Below are 20015 nucleotides of genomic sequence, written 5' to 3' on the forward strand. Positions count from 1 at the left end.
ACTTCTACTTATTTTCTGCTGGTTATTTGGTTAATAGCTGATGTCCTACCTAGACTTAGAGTGGCCTTTTAAATAATATGTTACTCACTTACCAGTAATAGACCAGATTAAAGTCAGCCTAGAGACTCCTAGAAGGTACTAGCACATCTCCAGATCCAGCTGCATTTTTCTTTTCTGAGGGGAGGAGGCTGCTGAAGTAGCCATCCCATGGAAAATTTACTTGCTGCTTTTCTTTGGGTCTTCCCTAGATCAGTAATTAATTTCTGGTCCCCTCATTAAGGAGTGCGCTGGTTGGATGAGCACCAAGTGTTGTATGGAAGTGTTGATCACTATATTGTATACCTGAAACTGATATAACACTGTATGTTAACTAGCTGGAATTTAAATAAAAGCTTAAAAAAAACACAAGGAAGACCTACAGCTGGCCAAAAGACGCATGAAAAGTTGCTTAACATCACTAATCATCAGGGAAAAAGCAAATCAAAACTACAGTGAGATACTACCTCACACCTGTCAGAATGGCTAAAATCAAGAACACAAGAAACAACAGGTGTTGGCAGGAATGTGAAGAAAGGAGAACCCTCTTGTACTGTTGCTGGGAATGCAAACTGGTGCAGCCACTCTGGAAAACACAGAAAGTGGAAAATAGAACTACCCTAAGATCCAGCAATTACACTACTAGGTATTTACCCAAAGGATACAAAAATATTAAGTTTTGGGAATATGTGCACCTTAATGTTTATAGCAGCATTATCAATAATAGCCAAATTATGGAAACAATCCAAGTGTCTGTCATCTGATGAATGGATAAAGATGTGGTATATATATACAATGGACTATTACTCAGCAATCAAAAGAACTAAATGTCATCTGCAAGGATATGGATGGAGCTACAGAGTGTAATGAAGCGAAATAAACCAGTCAGAGAAAGACAAATACATGATTTCACTCATGTGGAATTTAAGAAACAAAACAAGCAAAGGGTAGGAGGGTGAAGAGAGCGAGAGAAACCAAGAAATAGACTCTTAAGTATAGAGAACAAACTGTTGGTTGTGGGATGGGGGTGGGTGAAATAAGTGATGGGGAGGGGGAGTAAGGAGCACACTTGTTGTGATGAGCACCGGGTGTTGTATGGAAGTGTTGAATCACCATATTGACACCTGAAACTAATATTTTTTAATAGACATTTTGACTTTTTTAAAGATTTTATTCATTTGAGAGGGAGAGAGAATGAGTGCGCATGAGCGGGGGGAGGGGCAGAGGGAGAAGGAGAAACAGACTCCCTGCTGAGCAGGGAGCCCGATGCGGGGCCCAATCCCGGACCCCGAGATCATGACCTGTGTCAAAGGCAGACTGAGCCACCCAGGCGCCCCCACCTGAAGCTAATATTACATAGTATGTTAACTATATTGGAATTTAAGTAAAAACTTTAAAAAAATTTTCTAGTCCCTTCAATTCATCTTCCTTTTTTTTAAAGTGGAAGAATTTCATATCCATACAAAAGTGATGCAGAGTAGAAAAAATCCCCACGTTACCATCACCAGGTACAGTTAACAATTGTGGCCAGTTTCATCTGTACTTCCAGTGCATTATATCCTCGCTCCCCCATTATTTTGAAGGAAATATCAGGCTTTTTTTTTTAAATTTATTTATTTGAGAGAGTGAGAATGAGAGAGAGAGAGTACATGAGAGGGGGGAGGGTCAGAGGGACAAGCAGGCTCCTCACTGAGCAGGGAGCCTGATGCGGGACTCGATCCCGGGACTCCGGGATCATGACCCGAGCCGAAGGCAGTCGCTTAACCAACTGAGGCCACCCAGGCGCCCAATATCAGGCTTTTTCATCTGTCAATATTTGAGTATATAGCTCTAAAAGATAAGAATTCTTTTAAAAAAGAACAATATGACTATTATCACACTTTAAAAATAAATTCTAAATCCAGAATTCAGTGTTCAGTCAGTGTAAAGTTTCCAGTTGTCATAAGTATGAACTTCACTTTCTAAATGTATTTTTTAAAAATCAGGATTCAAATAAGGTGGTCCTGTGTGGTTGTAAACTATAAGGTTTCCCCGGGGCACCTGGCTGGTGGAGTATACAACCCCTGATCTCGGGGTTGTGAGTTCGGAGTCCCACGATGGGTGTGGAGATTGCTTAAAAATAAAATCTTTAGAGCCTTGGTGGCTCAGTTGGTTAAGCATCTGCCTTCAGCTCAGGTCATGATCCTGGAGTCCTGGGATTGAGTCCCACATCGGGTTCCCTGCTCCATGGGGAATCTGCTCCTGCTGCTGCGCATTCCCTCTCTCTCTTTCTCTCTCTCGTCAAAAAAAAAAAAATCTTCAAAGAGGAATTCACTTGAGTTTTCTTCTAGTATTTATATGGTTTTATTTTTTACATTTAGATCTGTAATTCTTTTGGAGTTTATTCTTGTGCATGGTGAAATATAGATCTAATTTTATGTTTTTTCCAAGTGACTGACTAGTTGTTCCAGCACCATTTGATTAACAAGTACATCCTTTACACCAGCAGTTAGAGATGTTACCTTTCTCATATCCTAATTTGCTATTTATTTTGGTAGTCTTTTTCTGGATTTTCCATTCTATTCCACTGGTCTATTTCTCTAATCATGTACCAGTACCACACTTCTCATTATAGAATCCTTATAGTATGTCTTAATTAAGAAGCCTTTAACTGGTAGGGCTAGTTCCCCCCTGGTAGGTTTTTTGTTTTTTGTTTTTAGCCTGTTATTACACTCAAATGGAAACATATAGTATGTGTTCTTAATGTCTGGCTTTTTTTGTTCAACTTGAACATTGTGAGATTCCTCCATATTATGGTTTGTGTAGTTGTACTTCATTTCATGGCTGTATAATATTGCATTGAGTGAATGTTGTAATGGTTTTCTATTTTATTGCTGATGGGCCTTAGGTTGTTTTTGGCTTTTGATTATTCAGAATAGTGCTTTTGTGAATATTGTTGTAGTGAACGTACACACTTTTGTTCAGTGATCATAGTGTTATGCATATTGGCAGATTTCAAAGCGGTTATACCAGTTTACACTCCCACTAGTAGTGAGTTCTGATTAGATTGTTCACTAACACTTCATATTTTCTTTCTCATATTAGCTCATTGTGTGAATGACTAGTAGCATTTCGTTGTGTTTTTAATTTGTATTCCCCTGTTCATTAATGAAATATAGCACTTTTCCCACATGCTTATTGGCCATTTTGATATCCTCTTGTGAAGTTTCTTCCTCGAGCCCTTAGCGCATCTGTTCTCTTAGACTGTCTTTTATTGAAAGCAATTCTCTGTGTGTTCTGGATATGAACACTGTGTTGGATATATAGATATTAGCAGGTTATTTTTTATTTTTAACAACAGATCGTTTATTAAACTTTTACGTATCTGCAATTAGCATTACTTAAAAAACCCAGTTTTACATGAAAATTAATGGTGTTGCTCTTTGTTGTATTTGGGAAAAGTCATAAAGTTTTACCTACACGGCTTGCATTAAAACTGGTATATTTACTCTCTTGCTATTGAATATTGAGCAATTACTGTTGCCACCTTTTTTTTTTTTTTTTTTAACTGTTGCCACCTTACTGGTAAGATTTTCAGCCTCAAGATGCCTGATCTTAGAAGCAGGAGGGAGCTCCCTGAACAGTGTGTCTAAGGGAGGCTTACCAGTTGAAACACAGCTTGTCACCTTTTGTGCCTTAACACATTTGTGATTCGTTTAAAATAGTTTTAGGGTGTGATTCACTTAAAATAGTTTTAGGGGGGTGCCTGGGTGGTCCAGTCAGTTAAGCGTCCAACTCTTGGTTTCAGTTCAGGTCATGATCTCATGGGTGGTGAGATGCAGCCCACCGTGGGGCTCTGTGCTCAGTGGGGAATCTGCTTGAAGATTTTCTCCCTCTGCCCTCCCCAGCGCCCCCCCCACCCTGTGCCCACATGCAGACTCTCTCACTCTTTCTCTCTCAAATAAATAAATCTTTAAAAAAAATAGTTTTAGGGTTTAAGGTGAACTAGGAAGGCTGATTTTAAAGAAATGTGACCTGTTGAGTCTGCATATTTGGTCTGTTTTCCATTGAGTGCTTTGTTTATCATGGTTTTTCATGTATCTTATTTAAAAATTGAAAAGATTTTTTAAAGCTTCTTTATTTTGAACTTAGAAAGGGTTTTAAAAATATTAGTTTCCTTATATCCCTCATTACACTCCCCTTAACATTTTATATGGCCATAGAACAATTATCAAGGATAAGAAATTAACATTGATAAAATAATATTAACTACAGACTGTATTCAAATATTGCCAGTTTTCCTTTTTCTACCTCAGGATTCTACACTGCATTTGATTGTTACTTCCCGTTGAGTCTTTGACTCTGTAACAAGACTCTCAGTCTTCCCTCTGTATTTTATGACCTTTATATTTTTGAAGAGAATTGATCTGTTATTTTGTAGAATGCCCCTCAATTTACTTTGTCTGATACTTTCTTATGATTAGAATGAGATGATACATTTTTGGCAAAAACTATAAAAATCATAATGTGTGCTTGATGCATCATATCAAGGGGTTCATGATATTGATTTGTATTATTGGTGTTTACCTTCATCACTTGTTTAAGGTGGCATTTCTCCACTGTAAAGTTACTATATTTTTGTAATTGATAAATATTTTGGAGGAGATAATTTGAGGATGTGCTAATCTTGTTACTCCTTAAACTTTCACCCACTAATTTTAGTGGGTGAAAGAGATCTATTGGTGGATCTCACCTGCAACCCCATCTCATTTGTGGGGTTTGCCTGATGATAATTTTGTTTCCCTTTTTCTTCCCACGTTTGTTAATTGTAAGTAAGGAGTGCTGTTCATTTCCCATTTATTTATTTGATTATATTGGTATGGTCTCATGAATATCTATTTTATTCTATGGGTTAAAATCTAATACTATCATTATTTACTTTGTTGCTCAGGTTATTCCAACTTTGGCTGTTAGAACTCCTTCAGGTCGGTTGCTGTGTTCTTTGAACAGTCATCCCCGTTTTTTCAAGCAGTCCCTTAATTTCTGGTATCACATGATATTCCAGGTTTATCTTACATATTTTCACCCTGAAGCCAACCACTTCTCCAAGGAATCCTGGTTGGTGTTATTAGAGGATAGTATTTAGAAATTTAGATTTCCATGACGGTTGTGCTCACTGTAGTGGGGTTTTTTGTTTGTTTGCTTGCTTCCAGGCTTTTTCAGCAGAGAGAGCTAAAAAATAGACATATGTATAATAATCTGTGCATATGTACGATTCTTTCTGTATCTGTATACATGTCTAAAACAATGGGTTATGCTTAGATTCCAGTCTAATGGAGTTCATTTTAGCCTTCCTCCTTTTCTTTTTTTTTTTTTTATAATGTTTTATTTATTTATTCAGGAGAGTCAGAGAGAGAGGCTGAGGGAGAAGCAGGCTCCCCGCCTACCTGGGAGCCCGATGCGGGGCTCCATCCCAGGACCCTGGGATCATGACCTGAGCCGGAGGCAGACGCTTAACCATCTGAGCCACCCAGGCGCCCCAGCCTTCCTCCTTTTCTTATAACTTTTTTCTCTCAACAGTAGAAACCCAGCTCTCATTATAGTATATTTACTGCTTGGTTCACTTCTAGTATACATACAAAATAGTTTCAAACTTATACCCATACCTCCAGGAGAAAGACTTCCTAACTAGGCTACAGAATTTCTATATAGTTCTTTTTGTCTTTGGCCTTACAGCATTCAGTCAAGATACTGTTTTCCCCAATTAGTTACTTTTTTCTTTTCCACAGTTAAAGTTCTTTTCTTCCCTGCCTTATTCATTTGTAATAGAGTTAGGTTCATCTGTTACTGTTTGTATTCCATTTTTGGTACTCTCCCCCACCCCCGTACTTTTGTTTTAATGTTTGGTTTGGTTTGGTTGTTTTTTTGATACCAGAAGGATATATATGGTGAAACAATATTGTGGTTCTAAGAGTCAGAGCTACGTAAAAAGATACACTCAGTCATCCCTGCCATCCCAATCCCTTTTCCCTTTCCACCTGGAAAGTATTTGAAAAGTCCTTTATCCATCTTCAAGCCATTACAAAATGTCAATCTAAAAAAGAAAGAAGGAGAGAGAGAGAAAGAAAAGAGTCAACCTAAATGCAGTTTGATTTCTGATAACTGGAAAGCACTCAAAGTTTTCTATAGTGTCTATATAACCATTCCTGATGAGAATTTCTCAATGTTTAATGTATGTATAATGGTAACTTAGTTAAGCTGATATCTTTTCATGTTGATCTAAGGGCAGTGACAAATACAGTGATTTATTTGTAAACTTTTATTTTAATGTTTTCTAATCATATTTATCATTTGTCTCCTAAATTGCCAATCAAGGAATTGACAGAATAAAGTAGTTGAAAATTTAACTCATGTTGAGTATGTGGGGTCTTAGATACTAACTTTACTTACTTTGTATTGAGACTGTCATCCTGTAGTTGCTACACTCTTATTTTGATCATTATTTGAATTCTTAAGCTTAGTGAGTTCTTAACTTATATTTGAGAAGTTTGTTGAATCCCTGAGTGTCTCCCAAGACCTCTCTTCATTTGACTTTAGATTTATCTTGGACATGTCCATTTTGATTGTTTACTTGACAACCCTTTGGATCAATCCAAATATGTATTTTCCCTGCCTTTTAACACGTACTCTAGTCTTTTTCTTTGTACTTGATTTGTATAGCAGTGATCACAATTGAAATTAAATACTTGAAAAGTCAAGGAGGGCAGGGTCATCTGTTTTATTCACTAAACTTGGGTTGTACTTTTTAAGTTCCTGGCTCAACCTGATCTCAGTAGATAATCTTGCATTTTATTTTGCATGGAAAATAGCTGAAAACAAAACAAAAACACTTTGGAGAGCAGAGAATTCAGAAATAATTCAGTGTAGTAGCTCTGCCCACCTAAGGACCCCAGAGAGAGAGCGCCACTTGATTTTCCTAATGGAGGACAGCAAGTTACCAAGTGTTCAGCATGCTGCCTCATTGAAGAGATAGTACTGACTAAACCAGTCTAGGTATATATTTAATATTTAAAGGTCCAACAATTTAAAAAACATATGGAAATTTTATTCTTTTGTGATATCTTCCATTTTTATATTTTATTTTGGTATTCTCTGAACAACTATTTTGTATTAGCTCATTGATTTTCCTGTATCCTCAGTGGCTGTTCTTTTCAAGTTCTTTGGTTCTTCCTTTTCCCCCCTAAAATATTTGTAGTTAACAGGGTCATCTTAGTCCTTGGGTAATTGGATCTTTTCTCTTGGGTTCAGTACTACTCTGTTGATTACTTCTAGATCTTTATCTACTCCAGATCTCAGTCTTGGTCTTCAGCCCTGTATATCCAGCTCTCTACTGCCTGTGTCTCTGCTTTGATAGTTCCACAGGCACCTTCAATTTAGGATGTCTAAAAGTGAATTTGTAATCTTTTCTTTTTCCTGCTTTTTACTCAGCTACCCAATTCAGAAACCTATCGCCATCTTTAACTTATTTTCACAACTTTCTAACTGGTCTCCCTGCCTTAGATCCATCTTCCCGGTAACAGCCTTCAGAATGAGGTCGGGCTATGTCACGTGATTGCCTGAAATTCCTTCGTGTTTTCCCATTGAGTTTCAAGTCCTTAGCATTATATTACGAGGCCTGTTGTAGTGGCACTTTTGCAGCTTCTCTTTTTACCCTTTCCTCTTCCACAGATTGTACGACTCAGCCATCTCAAAGCCAGCTTTATGTGCAGCATCAGCAACCTTGCTAATGTGATGTTTCCTTTGAAACATCTCTCCCCAGTTTTTTTAACTGGTCATTCTCCAAGCTTGAACTTGAATATTGGTTCTCTGGGACTCTGTCTCTGATCTTTAACAGGCAGAATCCTCCTTCTACACCATTTATGTAGTATTATAAACTTTCTCCTTGAGCCCTTTAGGGAGAAAGAGGTATCTATTTTTGGCATCCACAAAGCTTAGCATATCTGGTAAATGTTTGTTGAATGAGTGAGTGAATAAATGAAGGGTTGCTTTTAAAATAACAGCCGTAAGATGGTAAAACTTAACTGACTATAAATTTTGATCTATATCTAGATAATGTTTAGGAGCTAAGATTTTCCTTCATTTGTAGAACAGTTGCCTTATTTTATTCTATTTTGGATTTGGTTTTATTCCAATTACAGGTTCATCTTGTTTTGTCAGTTCTTGTGTCCTGCTGCCTTTTCCGCATTTGATCTGTAATCAGCCCTTAAAGGACAGCAGAGCTGCTTAGAATGGGGATCTGAAGTTTTGGCAGGAATCCCTTCTGAGTTGGTGATCTGAGTAGTGCCTTCGCCAGCTGGAGCTTAGAACAAAGAAACCAAACAAACTCTTAGCAGATTCTGAAATGCAGCTTTTTGCTTCTTCAGAAATTGTGATTCTAGTCAGTTGATGCTGACTTAGAATGTATGTAGAACTCAGAATCCAGTAGTCATGAATTGCAGTCACTCTTCATGCCTGCAGTACCTCACTAATTATTGAATATGCAGCCTGTTTGAAATTGGAATTGGACTAGAATTAGAATTAAAGTCTAACAGAATCTTGGAGCCAGAAAGGACTTTTTACTTGAGGTAATTTCATCCAGTTCTTTAATTTTACAGGTAAGGAAAAAGAAGGTCACCTATCTAGTATGACAGATTTGGACTCTGATCTCAATACTTCTGGTTTAGTTCATTTTCTGTTTTTGTTTATTTATTTATTTGACAGAGAGAAAGACAGTGAGAGAGGGAACACAAACAAGGGAGTGGGAGAGGGAGAAGCAGGCTTCCCACTGAGCAGAGAGCCCGATGCTGGGCTCGATCCCAGGACTCCGGGGATCATGACCTGAGCCGAAGGCAGACGCTTAACGACTGAGCCACCCAGGCGCCCCTCATTTTCTGTTTTTAACAGCATCTTTCCAGGTTACTAGGGAATAATAGTGCTGGAATCATGCTTAAAGGAGTTAACACTTTTTTCCTGGGTCTCCCAGAAACTTAAATGCTTTGGGAATGAGACTATAGATTTACCCAGAAGATCCTTGTCCAAGTTATGCAATTATGCATTCTTTTTCTTTTTAATAAGAAACGAGAAGCAAGGATTTTTTTTTACATCCTTTACAATAAGGATGTTGAGTTTTAGCAGTCATTTATTTGAATAGGTGATAGATGAACTTGATAAAACACTATAAAAGGGGTCATAGTGAAAACGTAAGGTATTAGGTATTTTCCAAAGGAAACCCTCTGCTCCCCCTTTTCTAAAGTATAAAAATTTTCAGTCATTAATGAACATTTTTTCTTTTTGTAGTGCTTATGAAAATAGTGTTTGATTTATTAGTATAAAAACTTTTATATCGGTATTAGCCTTCAATTTCTGAGTGATTTATTGTAAGAACCCCCTCCCCAGTTTATTATGATCATTTTCTTTTTTTTAAGTTTTTTTAAAATTTATTAGTGATTATTTTAGAACATAGCAAAGTTGACAGAATTTTACAATGGAGACTTGAATATTGACAAATAAGAGTCTACCATTATATTTTACTGTATTTGCATTATCACAAATCTATTTCTTCATCTGTTCACTTCTCTGTTCATTCAGAACTCCTCATAAGGTCTGCATAGTTATTATACAAACAGCTGTGGATAGAATTTTGCTGCTTTTGCCACTGAAGTAACCGAAGGCTAGAGAGTAGAGAGGGAGGACATGCTTCATGATTTAAACTGGGACTACAGTTTTTTGTTTTGTTTTGTGGTTTACGTGATAGGATTGGCAAGGCATAATATTATGGATTAAATTGGTTTAATGTGCTGGTCAAGAGCCAGCACAACTAACTGCCTTTTTAATGTCTCATTCTCTATTGCCTTCTTGTACTGTCTCCCTTGTGATAAATCAAGCTAATATAGGCTATGTTTGGCTTTAAGAGAAAAATGAGCTATTATATTACCCTTTCTTGGGAAACCATTGAATTAGTTGAGATGCATACTTTTCTAATTCCTCCAACAAAGAAACATATCAATTTTGATTGGAATGCCGAGAACAGTTGTTTTAGTATTTTTAGTTTTTCCCTTACCCAAACAAAATAAATTTTTCTTCCTGCACTTCTCTTGAAGCTTGTACATTAAGACCTTAATGTATTAGATCCCTTACCAACAGTAGAATAAATACTTTTTATAATCAACAGTAACATAATCTTAAATACTATTTGGTTTCCTAAAACAGTGAATAATAGATATTTGAAGTTTCAAAGGGGATTTGGTGAATGTGGTTTAAAATATATTGGTAGTTTATTCTGATTAAGAATGAAGAAAGGAAAGCAAAAAGATAAAATACCTAGTGAAAAAAATGTTACTCATAATCACTTCCCTTTGAAGATGATCCTTTTTAACATTTTGTGTCCTTGTAGCCTTCCTTTTACTACTCATGTTTAAACATAATTAGGATAACAATGTATAAGCTGTTTCATAACCTGCTTTTCTCTCCTTAACATTAAATGAATTTTCTTGTTTGATTAATATTCTTTTACAAAATGAAAAACTGGTCATTAAAATCATATGGAGGATGATAAACTGCTTCATACCAAAGGAGGTGTTATCAAGGTACTTGCCTGGTGTCAGATCACTTTCCCTTTACACTGATAGGGAAGAGATTAAAAAGGCAGTGAAGCAATGCTACTGGTTGAAGTGGATCAAGAAAAGATGAGCTTAGAGCTATGCAAGCAGTTCTCATTTTTAATAAGTCAGCTAAGATTGGACAAACTGGCAATTATTGCAGATATTTTTATCATGTATATTTCAGTAGGACTCTCGATATTTAGCAGAATTACTCATATCATCGTTGCTTCACAGTGATGGGGGAATTTTTTTTTTAATACATTAAATCCTGGTCAATTTTTGTGAAAAAACAGAACAGCTTTGTTTCTAGCAGAGGTCTCATTAAAAGGAGCTTTTGCTGCATTTGATTGGAAGATTGAAACAAAACTGTGGTAAGGTTGGTAGTTCTTATCTATGGGAGTGAACAGAGAGATCCTTTCTCTCCCTCTCTCATTCATCTGGCAGGAAAGTTAATCTGGTTGCTTTGAATTTAGGGAAGCAGGCTTTCTATAATATAGGGATTCATTTTCTAAAGTGGCATTAACCTCGATTAAAGATGCTATGAGAAAGGAGAAATGGGTCCATGGCACCTTGATGGGCATAGTCTCATGATGCTAATGACAGCAGTGTAATAGAAAACGGATCTCACTTGTGAAATCAGCATTTATAACAGTGGGTAACCCGTGATGTTCTGAAATGTCATGCTCAGCATTTTCCCCTTCCATCCTGCCTTTTGTTAATTCTGGAAAGGCCTTTTTTTTTTTTTTTGTAAATATAGTATATTTTTAGTAACCCAGTTCCATGAAATGAGACTCAATTACTTAAGCCTTTAAGAGCAATTAACCCAGTTTCTAAGAAATTTTTTAAAAATTCTTTAGTGCTAATGCCTTGGATAGTAACTTATTTCCTTGTAAGAGGTTCTTAACAGGAGGTGAACCTGAACTATATTATGGTTTGAGTAGTACCTCAATTGGAGCTGGTGTTGTTTTAATTTTATGGTTACTCTTGGGGTATTTTGTAGTTATTTGTTTTGCTTTTTTTTGTTATGCCTATATGTGCATGCATGTATGTGCACGATACATATACTAGAAAAAACTTTTTTTCCTTAGGGTTATAAACAAAGCTTGAGAAGGTAATTCTGTAGCAAAACTGAAACTAGGTGGAGCAGTAGCGTTTAACTGTGATTTTAAAGCAACCAATGTTCAAATCTATCTAATGGTCTTATCTGGTTTCCTGTAACATGTATATTTATAATTACTGAGTTCAGAGGTATTTGACTTTTCCTTCCTTTGCACAATGTAAGGAATACTTTTTAAAATGTTTTGTTTGTCATCAGATACTTTAAAATAGTACTATTCCAACTTTTATTCTTTTCTATCCGATGTTAAGTATAAAGTTACAGAATTAGCTTGAATACTGATTTCAGCTGGCATGAAATGAATATAGAGCAGCATCTGTCCAAATTAAGTTAAAAACAAAGGAAGTTCCTGTGTGTAGTTTCCTGTCTCACAACAAAAACAAAAGCAATAAAAAACCTTCGGTAATTATTAAACTCCTTTCAGAATATCTAATATTAATATATCTATTTTGGTATTTCGGTGTGCAAATTGCTGGATGTTCTCACTTTATTAAAGACATTTTCTTAAAAGATAAATGATTTGTTTTTCTTTTCCTTTATCAGAACACAGCAATGGAGGAAACAGCTATATGGGAACAACACACAGTGACGCTTCACAGGGTAAGTTTCTGTTGCAGTAAATAATCTGTGTATAACTCAGGATACTGGCAGCTTTGGAGAACAATAGAGAAAAGCCAGATGTCAGGAAGTCGGAAGAAAGGGGAAAAACTTTTCTATATTCCTTTGTTTAAAATTTAGAGTTGCAATAAATTCTTTATTAAGGTTAAAAGTGAACATGATTACTTTTTCATATATCCTTTTGGTGGTTATTTGTATGTTTCCTTTTTTTTATCCCTGAGTAAGATATTAAGTGATTTATTTTTAAAAAAATTTGAGCCATCAGATAAAAGACATTGTATGTTGGTATAAATTGTAAACTGCTTCAACCTTTCTGAGTATATGTGCACTTATTGTAGGCTTGGGGTTTAAAATCAAACCAGGTTGTGTGAGCAATAAAATCTTAAAAGATATTCTTGATTTGAAACATGTAGACCCAAGGTGTTGCTTAAGCAATTGCAGATGGACAGAGAGCACATAGCAAAAGCTGGGTAAGAGTTAAGAGCTCTGTCTGAAGAGAGACCGTCCTGAATTTGAATCCTAGTGCTGCCTCTTTTCCTTTAGAGATGGGTAAGTGATCTAATCTCCTGCTAAAGCCTGGGTTTTCACAGGTTTAAAATGGGGCTAATGGCGCTTGTTTATGTTTAACGTGAAGTAATAAGCCCCTCCTGTAACTCTCCCCTTTTCCACCTTTGAAGAGCGCTAACTCTTCTGATTATTCTTCCCCTTAAAGAATGAAAAGAATTTTTTTTTTTTTTTGAGAGAGTGCTAATGTGTGCATGAATGGGGAGGGGCAGAGGGAGAAGGAGAGAGAGAATCTTAAGCAGGCTCCATGCTCAGCACAGAGCCTGACACGGGCCTCCATCCCATGACCCTGAGATCATGACCTGAGCCAAATCAAGAGTGATTGCTTTAACTCACTGAGCTACCCAGGCACCCTGAGATTAGAGAATATTTAAACACTTCACAGTACTGTTTCTACCAGCTGTGTCCATTACTAGGAAAGTGGCAAGGTGTAGGTAAATCATGTTCCTGAACTCTGCCCGTGATTATCTTGTGAATGTTTGAATCTGTATGTAGTAGATAATGGGTAAATTAATTATTAAAAAACAGTGATTTCAGGGACACCTGGGTGGCTCAGTTGGTTAAGCATCTTGCCTTTGGCTCAGGTCATGATCCCAGGGTCTGGGGATCAAGACCCGAGTTGGGCTGGCTCCCTGCTCAGTGGGGAGTCTGTTTCTCCCTCTGCCTCTCCAACCTCCCCCCCCCCCCCCCCCCCGCTGGCTTGTGCTCTCTTGCTTACAGAGTCTCTCTCTCAAATGAATAAAATCTTAAAAAAACCAAAACAGTGATTTCAGATAAGATACACTTGACTTTTTTTATTCTCCCTAAATGGTAAAAGAAATTGTTCAGTAATGACCTTAACTTTTAATTTTTAAGGCTAAAATACGGTCAATTCTGAAATGTAATAGCAGAGTATTTAAATCAGATTAAACATGTTGTAAAATAACTGTATACCTTAATTGTTTAATTGGTTGTGATATAATTTGGTATTATTTATTTTACCACATTACATTTATTTTCTTAATACCTTTATTGCATTTACTGGTATAATTTGCATATAGTAAAATTTATCCTTAGAATACAGTTCTGAGTTTGACAAATTCATATAGTCATGTAACCATCAGCACAACCAAAATATAGAATTATCCCATTACCTGAAACTTTCTCTTGTACCCATTTGTAGTCAACTTTGTTCCCTAACTCTAGCACCTGGCAGCCACTGATGTGTTTTCTGTTCTATACTTTAACCTTTCACACAGTCATGTAAGTGAACTCATACAGTACGTATGTATACGCAGTATATGGCCTTTTAAAACTGGCTTCTTAGACTCTCAGCCTAATGCATTTGAGATTTCTCCATGATGTTGCTTGTATCAATAGTTTCTCTTGTTGCTGTTATTTTTAGTTCTTCTTACTGCTTGAGTATCATTCCACTATATGAATGTAGAATAATTTGGGTTGTTTGCAGTTTTTGGTGATTTAAATAATTCTCTCGTGTATGGGTTTTTGTATGAACATACTTTTCATTTCTCCTGCGTAAATACTTAGGAATGGACTTGGTCTGGGTCTTCTGGTAAGTGAATGTTTAACTTTATAGGGAACCGCCAAACTGTCCTTACCATTTTGTATCTCCACTAGCAGTATATAAGAGTTTTGTTGCTTTTGTATCCTTATCAACATTTGAAATTATCAGGGTTTTTTTTACCTCCCAATTTTAGCCATTCTAATAGATGTGTAGTGTGTTGTCATTGTGGTTTTATTTTGCAGTTCTCTAAAGACTAATGATACTCAGTATCTGTGAGCCTGTCACCCACAGATCTTCTTTGGTAAAATGTATTTAAATCTTTTGCCCGTTTTAATTCGGTTGTTTGTTTCCTTTTATTGAGGTTTTTTTTTTTTTTTTTTTTTTTAGGTTGTGGTAAAATAAATAGAAAATTACTGTCTGTTCAAGTCCTTTGCCCGTTTTTTAATTGGGTTGTTTTTAGTTGTTGAGTTTTAGGAATCTTTATATGTTTTTTTTTATGTTACATTAATCACCATACGTAAACATCATTAGTTTTTGATGTAGTGTTCCATGAGTCATTGTTTGCGTATACACCCAGTGCTCCATTCAGTACGTGCCCTCTTTAATACCCATGACCAGGCTAACCCATCCCCCTACCCCCCTCCCCTCTACAACCCGCTGTTGGTTTCTCAGGATCCATAGTCTCTCATGGTTCGTCTCCCCCTCCCGATTCCCCCCCCTTCATTTTTCCCTTCCTGCTATCTTCTTTTTTTTTTTTTAACATATAATGTATTATTTGTTTCAGAGGTACAGGTCTGTGATTCAACAGTCGTACACAATTCAGAGCACTCCCCACAGGACATACCCTCCCCGATGTCTATCACCCAGCCACCCCATTCCTCCCACCCCCCACCACTCCAGCAACCCTCAGTTTATTTCCTGATATTAAGAATTCCTGATATCAGTGAGGTCATAAAATACGTCTTTCTCTGATTGACTTATTTCGCAAAGCATAATACCCTCCAGTTCCAGCCACGTCGTTGCAAATGGCAAGATCTCATTCCTTTTGATGGCTGCATAATATTCCGTTGTATATATATACAGCACATCTTTATCCATTCAACCTTCGACGGACATCTTGGCTCTTTCCACAGTTTGGCTATTGTGGACATTGCTGCTATAAACATTGGGGTGCACATACCCCTTCAGATCCCTACATTTGTGTCTTTGGGGTAAATACCCAGTAGTGCAATTGCTGGATCGTATGGTAGCTCTATTTTCAACTTTTGGAGGAACCTCCATACTGTTTTCCAGAGTGGCTGCACCAGCTTGCATTCCCACCAACAGTGTAGGAGGTTTCCCTTTCTCCGCATCCCCGCCAACTGTCGTTTCCTGACTTGTTAATTTTAGCCATTCTGACTGGTGTGCGGTGGTATCTCATTGAGGTTTTGATTTGGATTTCCCTGATGCCGAGCGATGTTGAGCACTTTTTCATGTGTCTTTTGGCCATTTGGAGGTCTTCTTTGGAAAAATGTCTCTTCATGTCTTCTGCCCAATTCTTGATTGGATCATTTGTTCCTTGAGTGTTGAGTTTAATAAGTTCTTTAGAGAGTTCAGATACTAGCCCTTTATCTGATAGGTCATTTGCAAATATCTTCTCCCATTCTGTTGGGGTTGTCTTTCGGTTTTGTTGACTGTTCCTTTTTGCTGTGCAGAAGCTTTTTATCTTGATGAAGTCCCAAAAGTTCATTTCTGCCCTTGCTTCCCTCGCTTTTGGCGATGTTTCTAGGAAGAAGTTCCTGCGGCTGAGGTCGAAGAGGTTGCTGCCTGTGTTCTCCTTTAGGATTTTGGTGGGCTCCAGTCGCACATTTAGGTCTTTCAATTTGGAGTCTATTTTTGTGTGTGGTGTAAGGAAATGGTCCAGTTTCGTTCTTGTGCATGTGGCTGTCCAATTTTCCCAACACCATTTGTTGAAGAGACTGTCTTTTTTCCATTGGACATTCTTTCCTGCTTTGTCAAAGATGAGTTGACCATAGTGTTGAGGGTCCATTTCTGGGCTCTCTGTTCTGTTCCACTGATCTGTGTGTCTGTTTTTGTGCCAGTACCATACTGTCTTGATGATGACAGCTTTGTAATAGAGCTTGAAGTCCGGAATTGTGATGCCACCAGCTCTGCTTTTCTTTTTCAACATTCTTCTGGCTATTCGGGGTCTTTTCTGGTTCCATACAAATTTTAGGATTCTTTGTTCCATTTCTTTGAAAAAAGCGGATGGTGTTTTGATAGGGATTGCATTAAATGTGTAGATTGCTCTAGGTAGCATTGACATCTTCACAATGTTTGTTCTTCCAGTCCATGAGCATGGAACGTTTTTCCATTTCTTTGTGTCTTCCTCAGTTTCTTTCATGAGTATTCTATAGTTTTCTGAGTACAGATTCTTTGCCTCTTTGGTTAGATTTATTCCTGGGTATCTTATGGTTTTGGATGCGATTGTAAATGGGATCGACTCCTTAATTTCTCTTCTGTCTTGGTGGTGGTGTATAGGAATGCCACTGATTTCTGTGCATTGATTTTATATCCTGCCACTTTACTGAATTCCTGTATGAGTTCTAGCAGTTTTGGGGTGGAGTCTTTTGGGTTTTCCACAGAAAGTATCATATCATCTGCAAAGAGTGAGAGTTTCACTTTTTTGCTGATTCAGATGCCTTTGTTTTCTTTTTGTTGTCTGATTGCTGAGGCTAGGACTTCTAATACTATGTTGAATAGCAGTGGTGTTAGTGGACATCCCTGCCACGTTCCTGACCTTAGGGGGAAAGCTCTCAGTTTTTCCCCATTGAAAATGATATTCGCTGTGGGTTTTTCATAGATGGCTTTTATGATATTGAGGTATGTACCCTCTATCCTTATACTCTGAAGGTTTTGATCAAGAAAGGATGCTGTACTTTGTCAGATGTTTTTTCTGCATCTATTGAGAGGATCATGTGGTTCTTGTTCTTTCTTTTATTAATGTATTGTATCACATTGATTTGCGGATGTTGAACTAACCTTACAGTCCAGGGATAAATCCCACTTGGTGGTGTGAATAATCCTTTTAATGTACTGTTGGATCCTATTGGCTAGTATTTGGTGAGAATTTTTGCATCCATGTTCATCAGGGATATTGGTCTGTAATTCTCCTTTTTGATGGGGTCTTTGGTTTTGGGATCAAGGTAATGGTGGCCTCCTAAAACGAGTTTGGAAGTCTTCCTTCTGTTTCTGTCTTTTGGAAGAGTTTCTGAAATTGACTGCCTCAATTTCCCTAGTGGTTGTAGGTCTGTTCAGGTTTTCTATTTCTTCCTGCTTCAGTTTTGGTAGTTTATACATCTCTAGGAATGCATCCATTTCTTCCAGATCATCTAATTTGCTGGCATATAATTGCTCATAATATGTTCTTATAATTGTTTGTATTTCTTTGGTGTTAGTTCTGCTCTCTCCTCTTTCATTTATGATTTTGTTGATTTGGGTCATTTCTCTTTTCTTTTTGGTAAGTCTGGCCAGGGGTTTATCAGTCTTGTTAATTCTTTCAAAGAACCAATTCCTAGTTTCGTTGATCTGTTCTACTGTTCTTTTGGTTTTTATTTCATTGATTTCTGCTCTGATCTTTATTTTTTCTCTTCTCCTGCTGGGTTTAGGCTTTATTTGCTGTTCTTTCTCCAGCTCCTTTAGGTGTAGGGTTAGGTTGTGTATTTGAGACCTTTCTTGTTTCTTGAGAAAGGCTTGTAGTGCTATATACTTTCCTCTTAGGACTGCCTTGGCTGCATCCCAAAGATTTTGAACAGTTGTATTTTCATTTTCATTGGTTTCCGTGAATTTTTTAAATTCTTCTTTCATTTCCTGGCTGTCCCATTCATTCTTTCGTAGGATGCTCTTTAGCCTCCATGTATTCGAGTTCTTTCCAACTTTCCTCTTGTGATTGATTCTAGTTTCAAAGCATTGTGGTCTGAAAATATGCAGGGAATGATCCCAGTCTTTTGGTACTGGTTGAGACCTGATTTGTGACCTAGGATGTGATCTATTCTGGAGAATGTTCCATGGGCACTAGAGAAAAATGTGTCTTTTGTTGCTTTGGGATGGAATGTTCTGAATATATCTGTGAAGTCCATTTGGTCCAGTGTGTCATTTAAAGTCTTTATTGCCTTGTTGATCTTTTGCTTAGATTATCTGTCCACTTCAGTGAGGGGGGTGTTAAAGTCCCCCACTATTATTGTATTGCTGTCAATGTGTTTCTTTGCTTTTGTTATTAATTGGCTTGTATAATTGGCTGCTCCCATGTTCAGGGTATAGATATTTACAATTGTTAGATCTTCTTGTTGGATAGACCCTTTAAGTAGGATACAGTGTCCTTCCTCATCTCTTATTGTAGTCTTTGGTTTAAAATCTAATTTGTCTGATATAAGGATTGCCACCCCAGCTTTCTTTTGGTGTCCATGAGCATGGTAAATGGTTTTCCACCCCCTCACTCTCAATCTGGGTGTGTCCTTGGGTCTAAAATGAGTCTCTTGCAGACAGCATATTGATGGGTCTTGTTTTTTTATCCAGTCTGATAGCCTGTGTCTTTTGATTGGGGCATTTAGCCCGTTTACATTCAGGGTAACTATTGAAAGATATGAATTTAGTGCCATTGTATTGCCTGTAAGGTGACTGTTACTATATATTGTTTGTGTTCCTTTCTGGTCTGTGTTGCTTTTAGGCTCTCTCTTTGCTTAGAGGACCCCTTTCAGTATTTCTTGGAGGGCTGGTTTTGTGTTTGCAAATTCCTCTAGTTTTTGTTTGTCCTGGAAGCTTTTTATCTCTCCTTCTATTTTCAATGACAGCCTAGCTGGATATAGTATTCTTGGCTGTATATTTTTCTCGTTTAGTGCTCCGAATATATCATGCCAGTCCTTTCTGGCCTGCCAGGTCTCTGTGGATAGGTCTGTTGCCAGTCTAATGTTTCTATCATTGTAGGTTACAGATCTCTTCTCCTGAGCTGCTTTCAGGATTTTTTCTTTGTCTCTGAGACTCGTAAGTTTTACTATTATATGTTGGGGTGTTGGTCTATTTTTATTGTTTTTGAGGAGGGTTCTCTGTGCCTCCTGGATTTTGATGCCTGTTTCCTTCCCCACATTAGGCAAGTTCTCTGCTATAATTTGCTCCAGTATACCTTTTGCCCCTCTCTTTCTTCTTCTTCGGGGATCCCAATTATTCTAATATTGTTTCATCTTATGGTATCACTTACCTCTCGAATTCTGCCCTCGTGATCCAGTAGTTGTTTATCTCTCTTTTTCTCAGCTTCTTGATTTTCCATCATTTGGTCTTCTCTGTCACTAATTCTCTTTTCTGCCTTAGTTATCCTAGCAGTTAGAGCCTCCATTTTTTATTACACCTCATTAATATCCTTTTTGATTTCAACTTGGTTAGATTTTAGTTCTTTTATTTCTGCAGAAAGGGTTTCTCTAATATCTTCCATGCTTTTTTGGAAGCCCAGCTAGTAACCTTAAAATTTGTCATTCTGAACTCTAATTCCAACATCTTACTAATGTCCATATTAATTAGGTCCCTG

The 20015-nt window shown here is 37.3% G+C and overlaps 1 protein-coding gene across 8 annotated transcripts in view; it reads left to right on the top strand.

Annotated features, from left to right (window-relative positions):
• TJP1 (tight junction protein 1) overlaps positions 1–20015 on the top strand; it is a 263988-nt gene that overhangs the window by 147119 nt on the left and 96854 nt on the right. For all 8 annotated transcript variants that reach the window (XM_073882512.1, XM_073882513.1, XM_073882514.1 and 5 more), the window contains one exon: positions 12316–12372. In XM_073882512.1, coding sequence (XP_073738613.1) covers positions 12316–12372 — 57 coding nt within the window. The remainder of the gene's footprint in view (positions 1–12315; positions 12373–20015) is intronic.

This window comes from Callorhinus ursinus, unplaced genomic scaffold (assembly GCF_003265705.2).
Source record: "Callorhinus ursinus isolate GAN/ISIS: 27379988/994484 unplaced genomic scaffold, GSC_fseal_2.0 scaffold47, whole genome shotgun sequence".
NCBI classification, from domain to species: domain Eukaryota; kingdom Metazoa; phylum Chordata; class Mammalia; order Carnivora; family Otariidae; genus Callorhinus; species Callorhinus ursinus.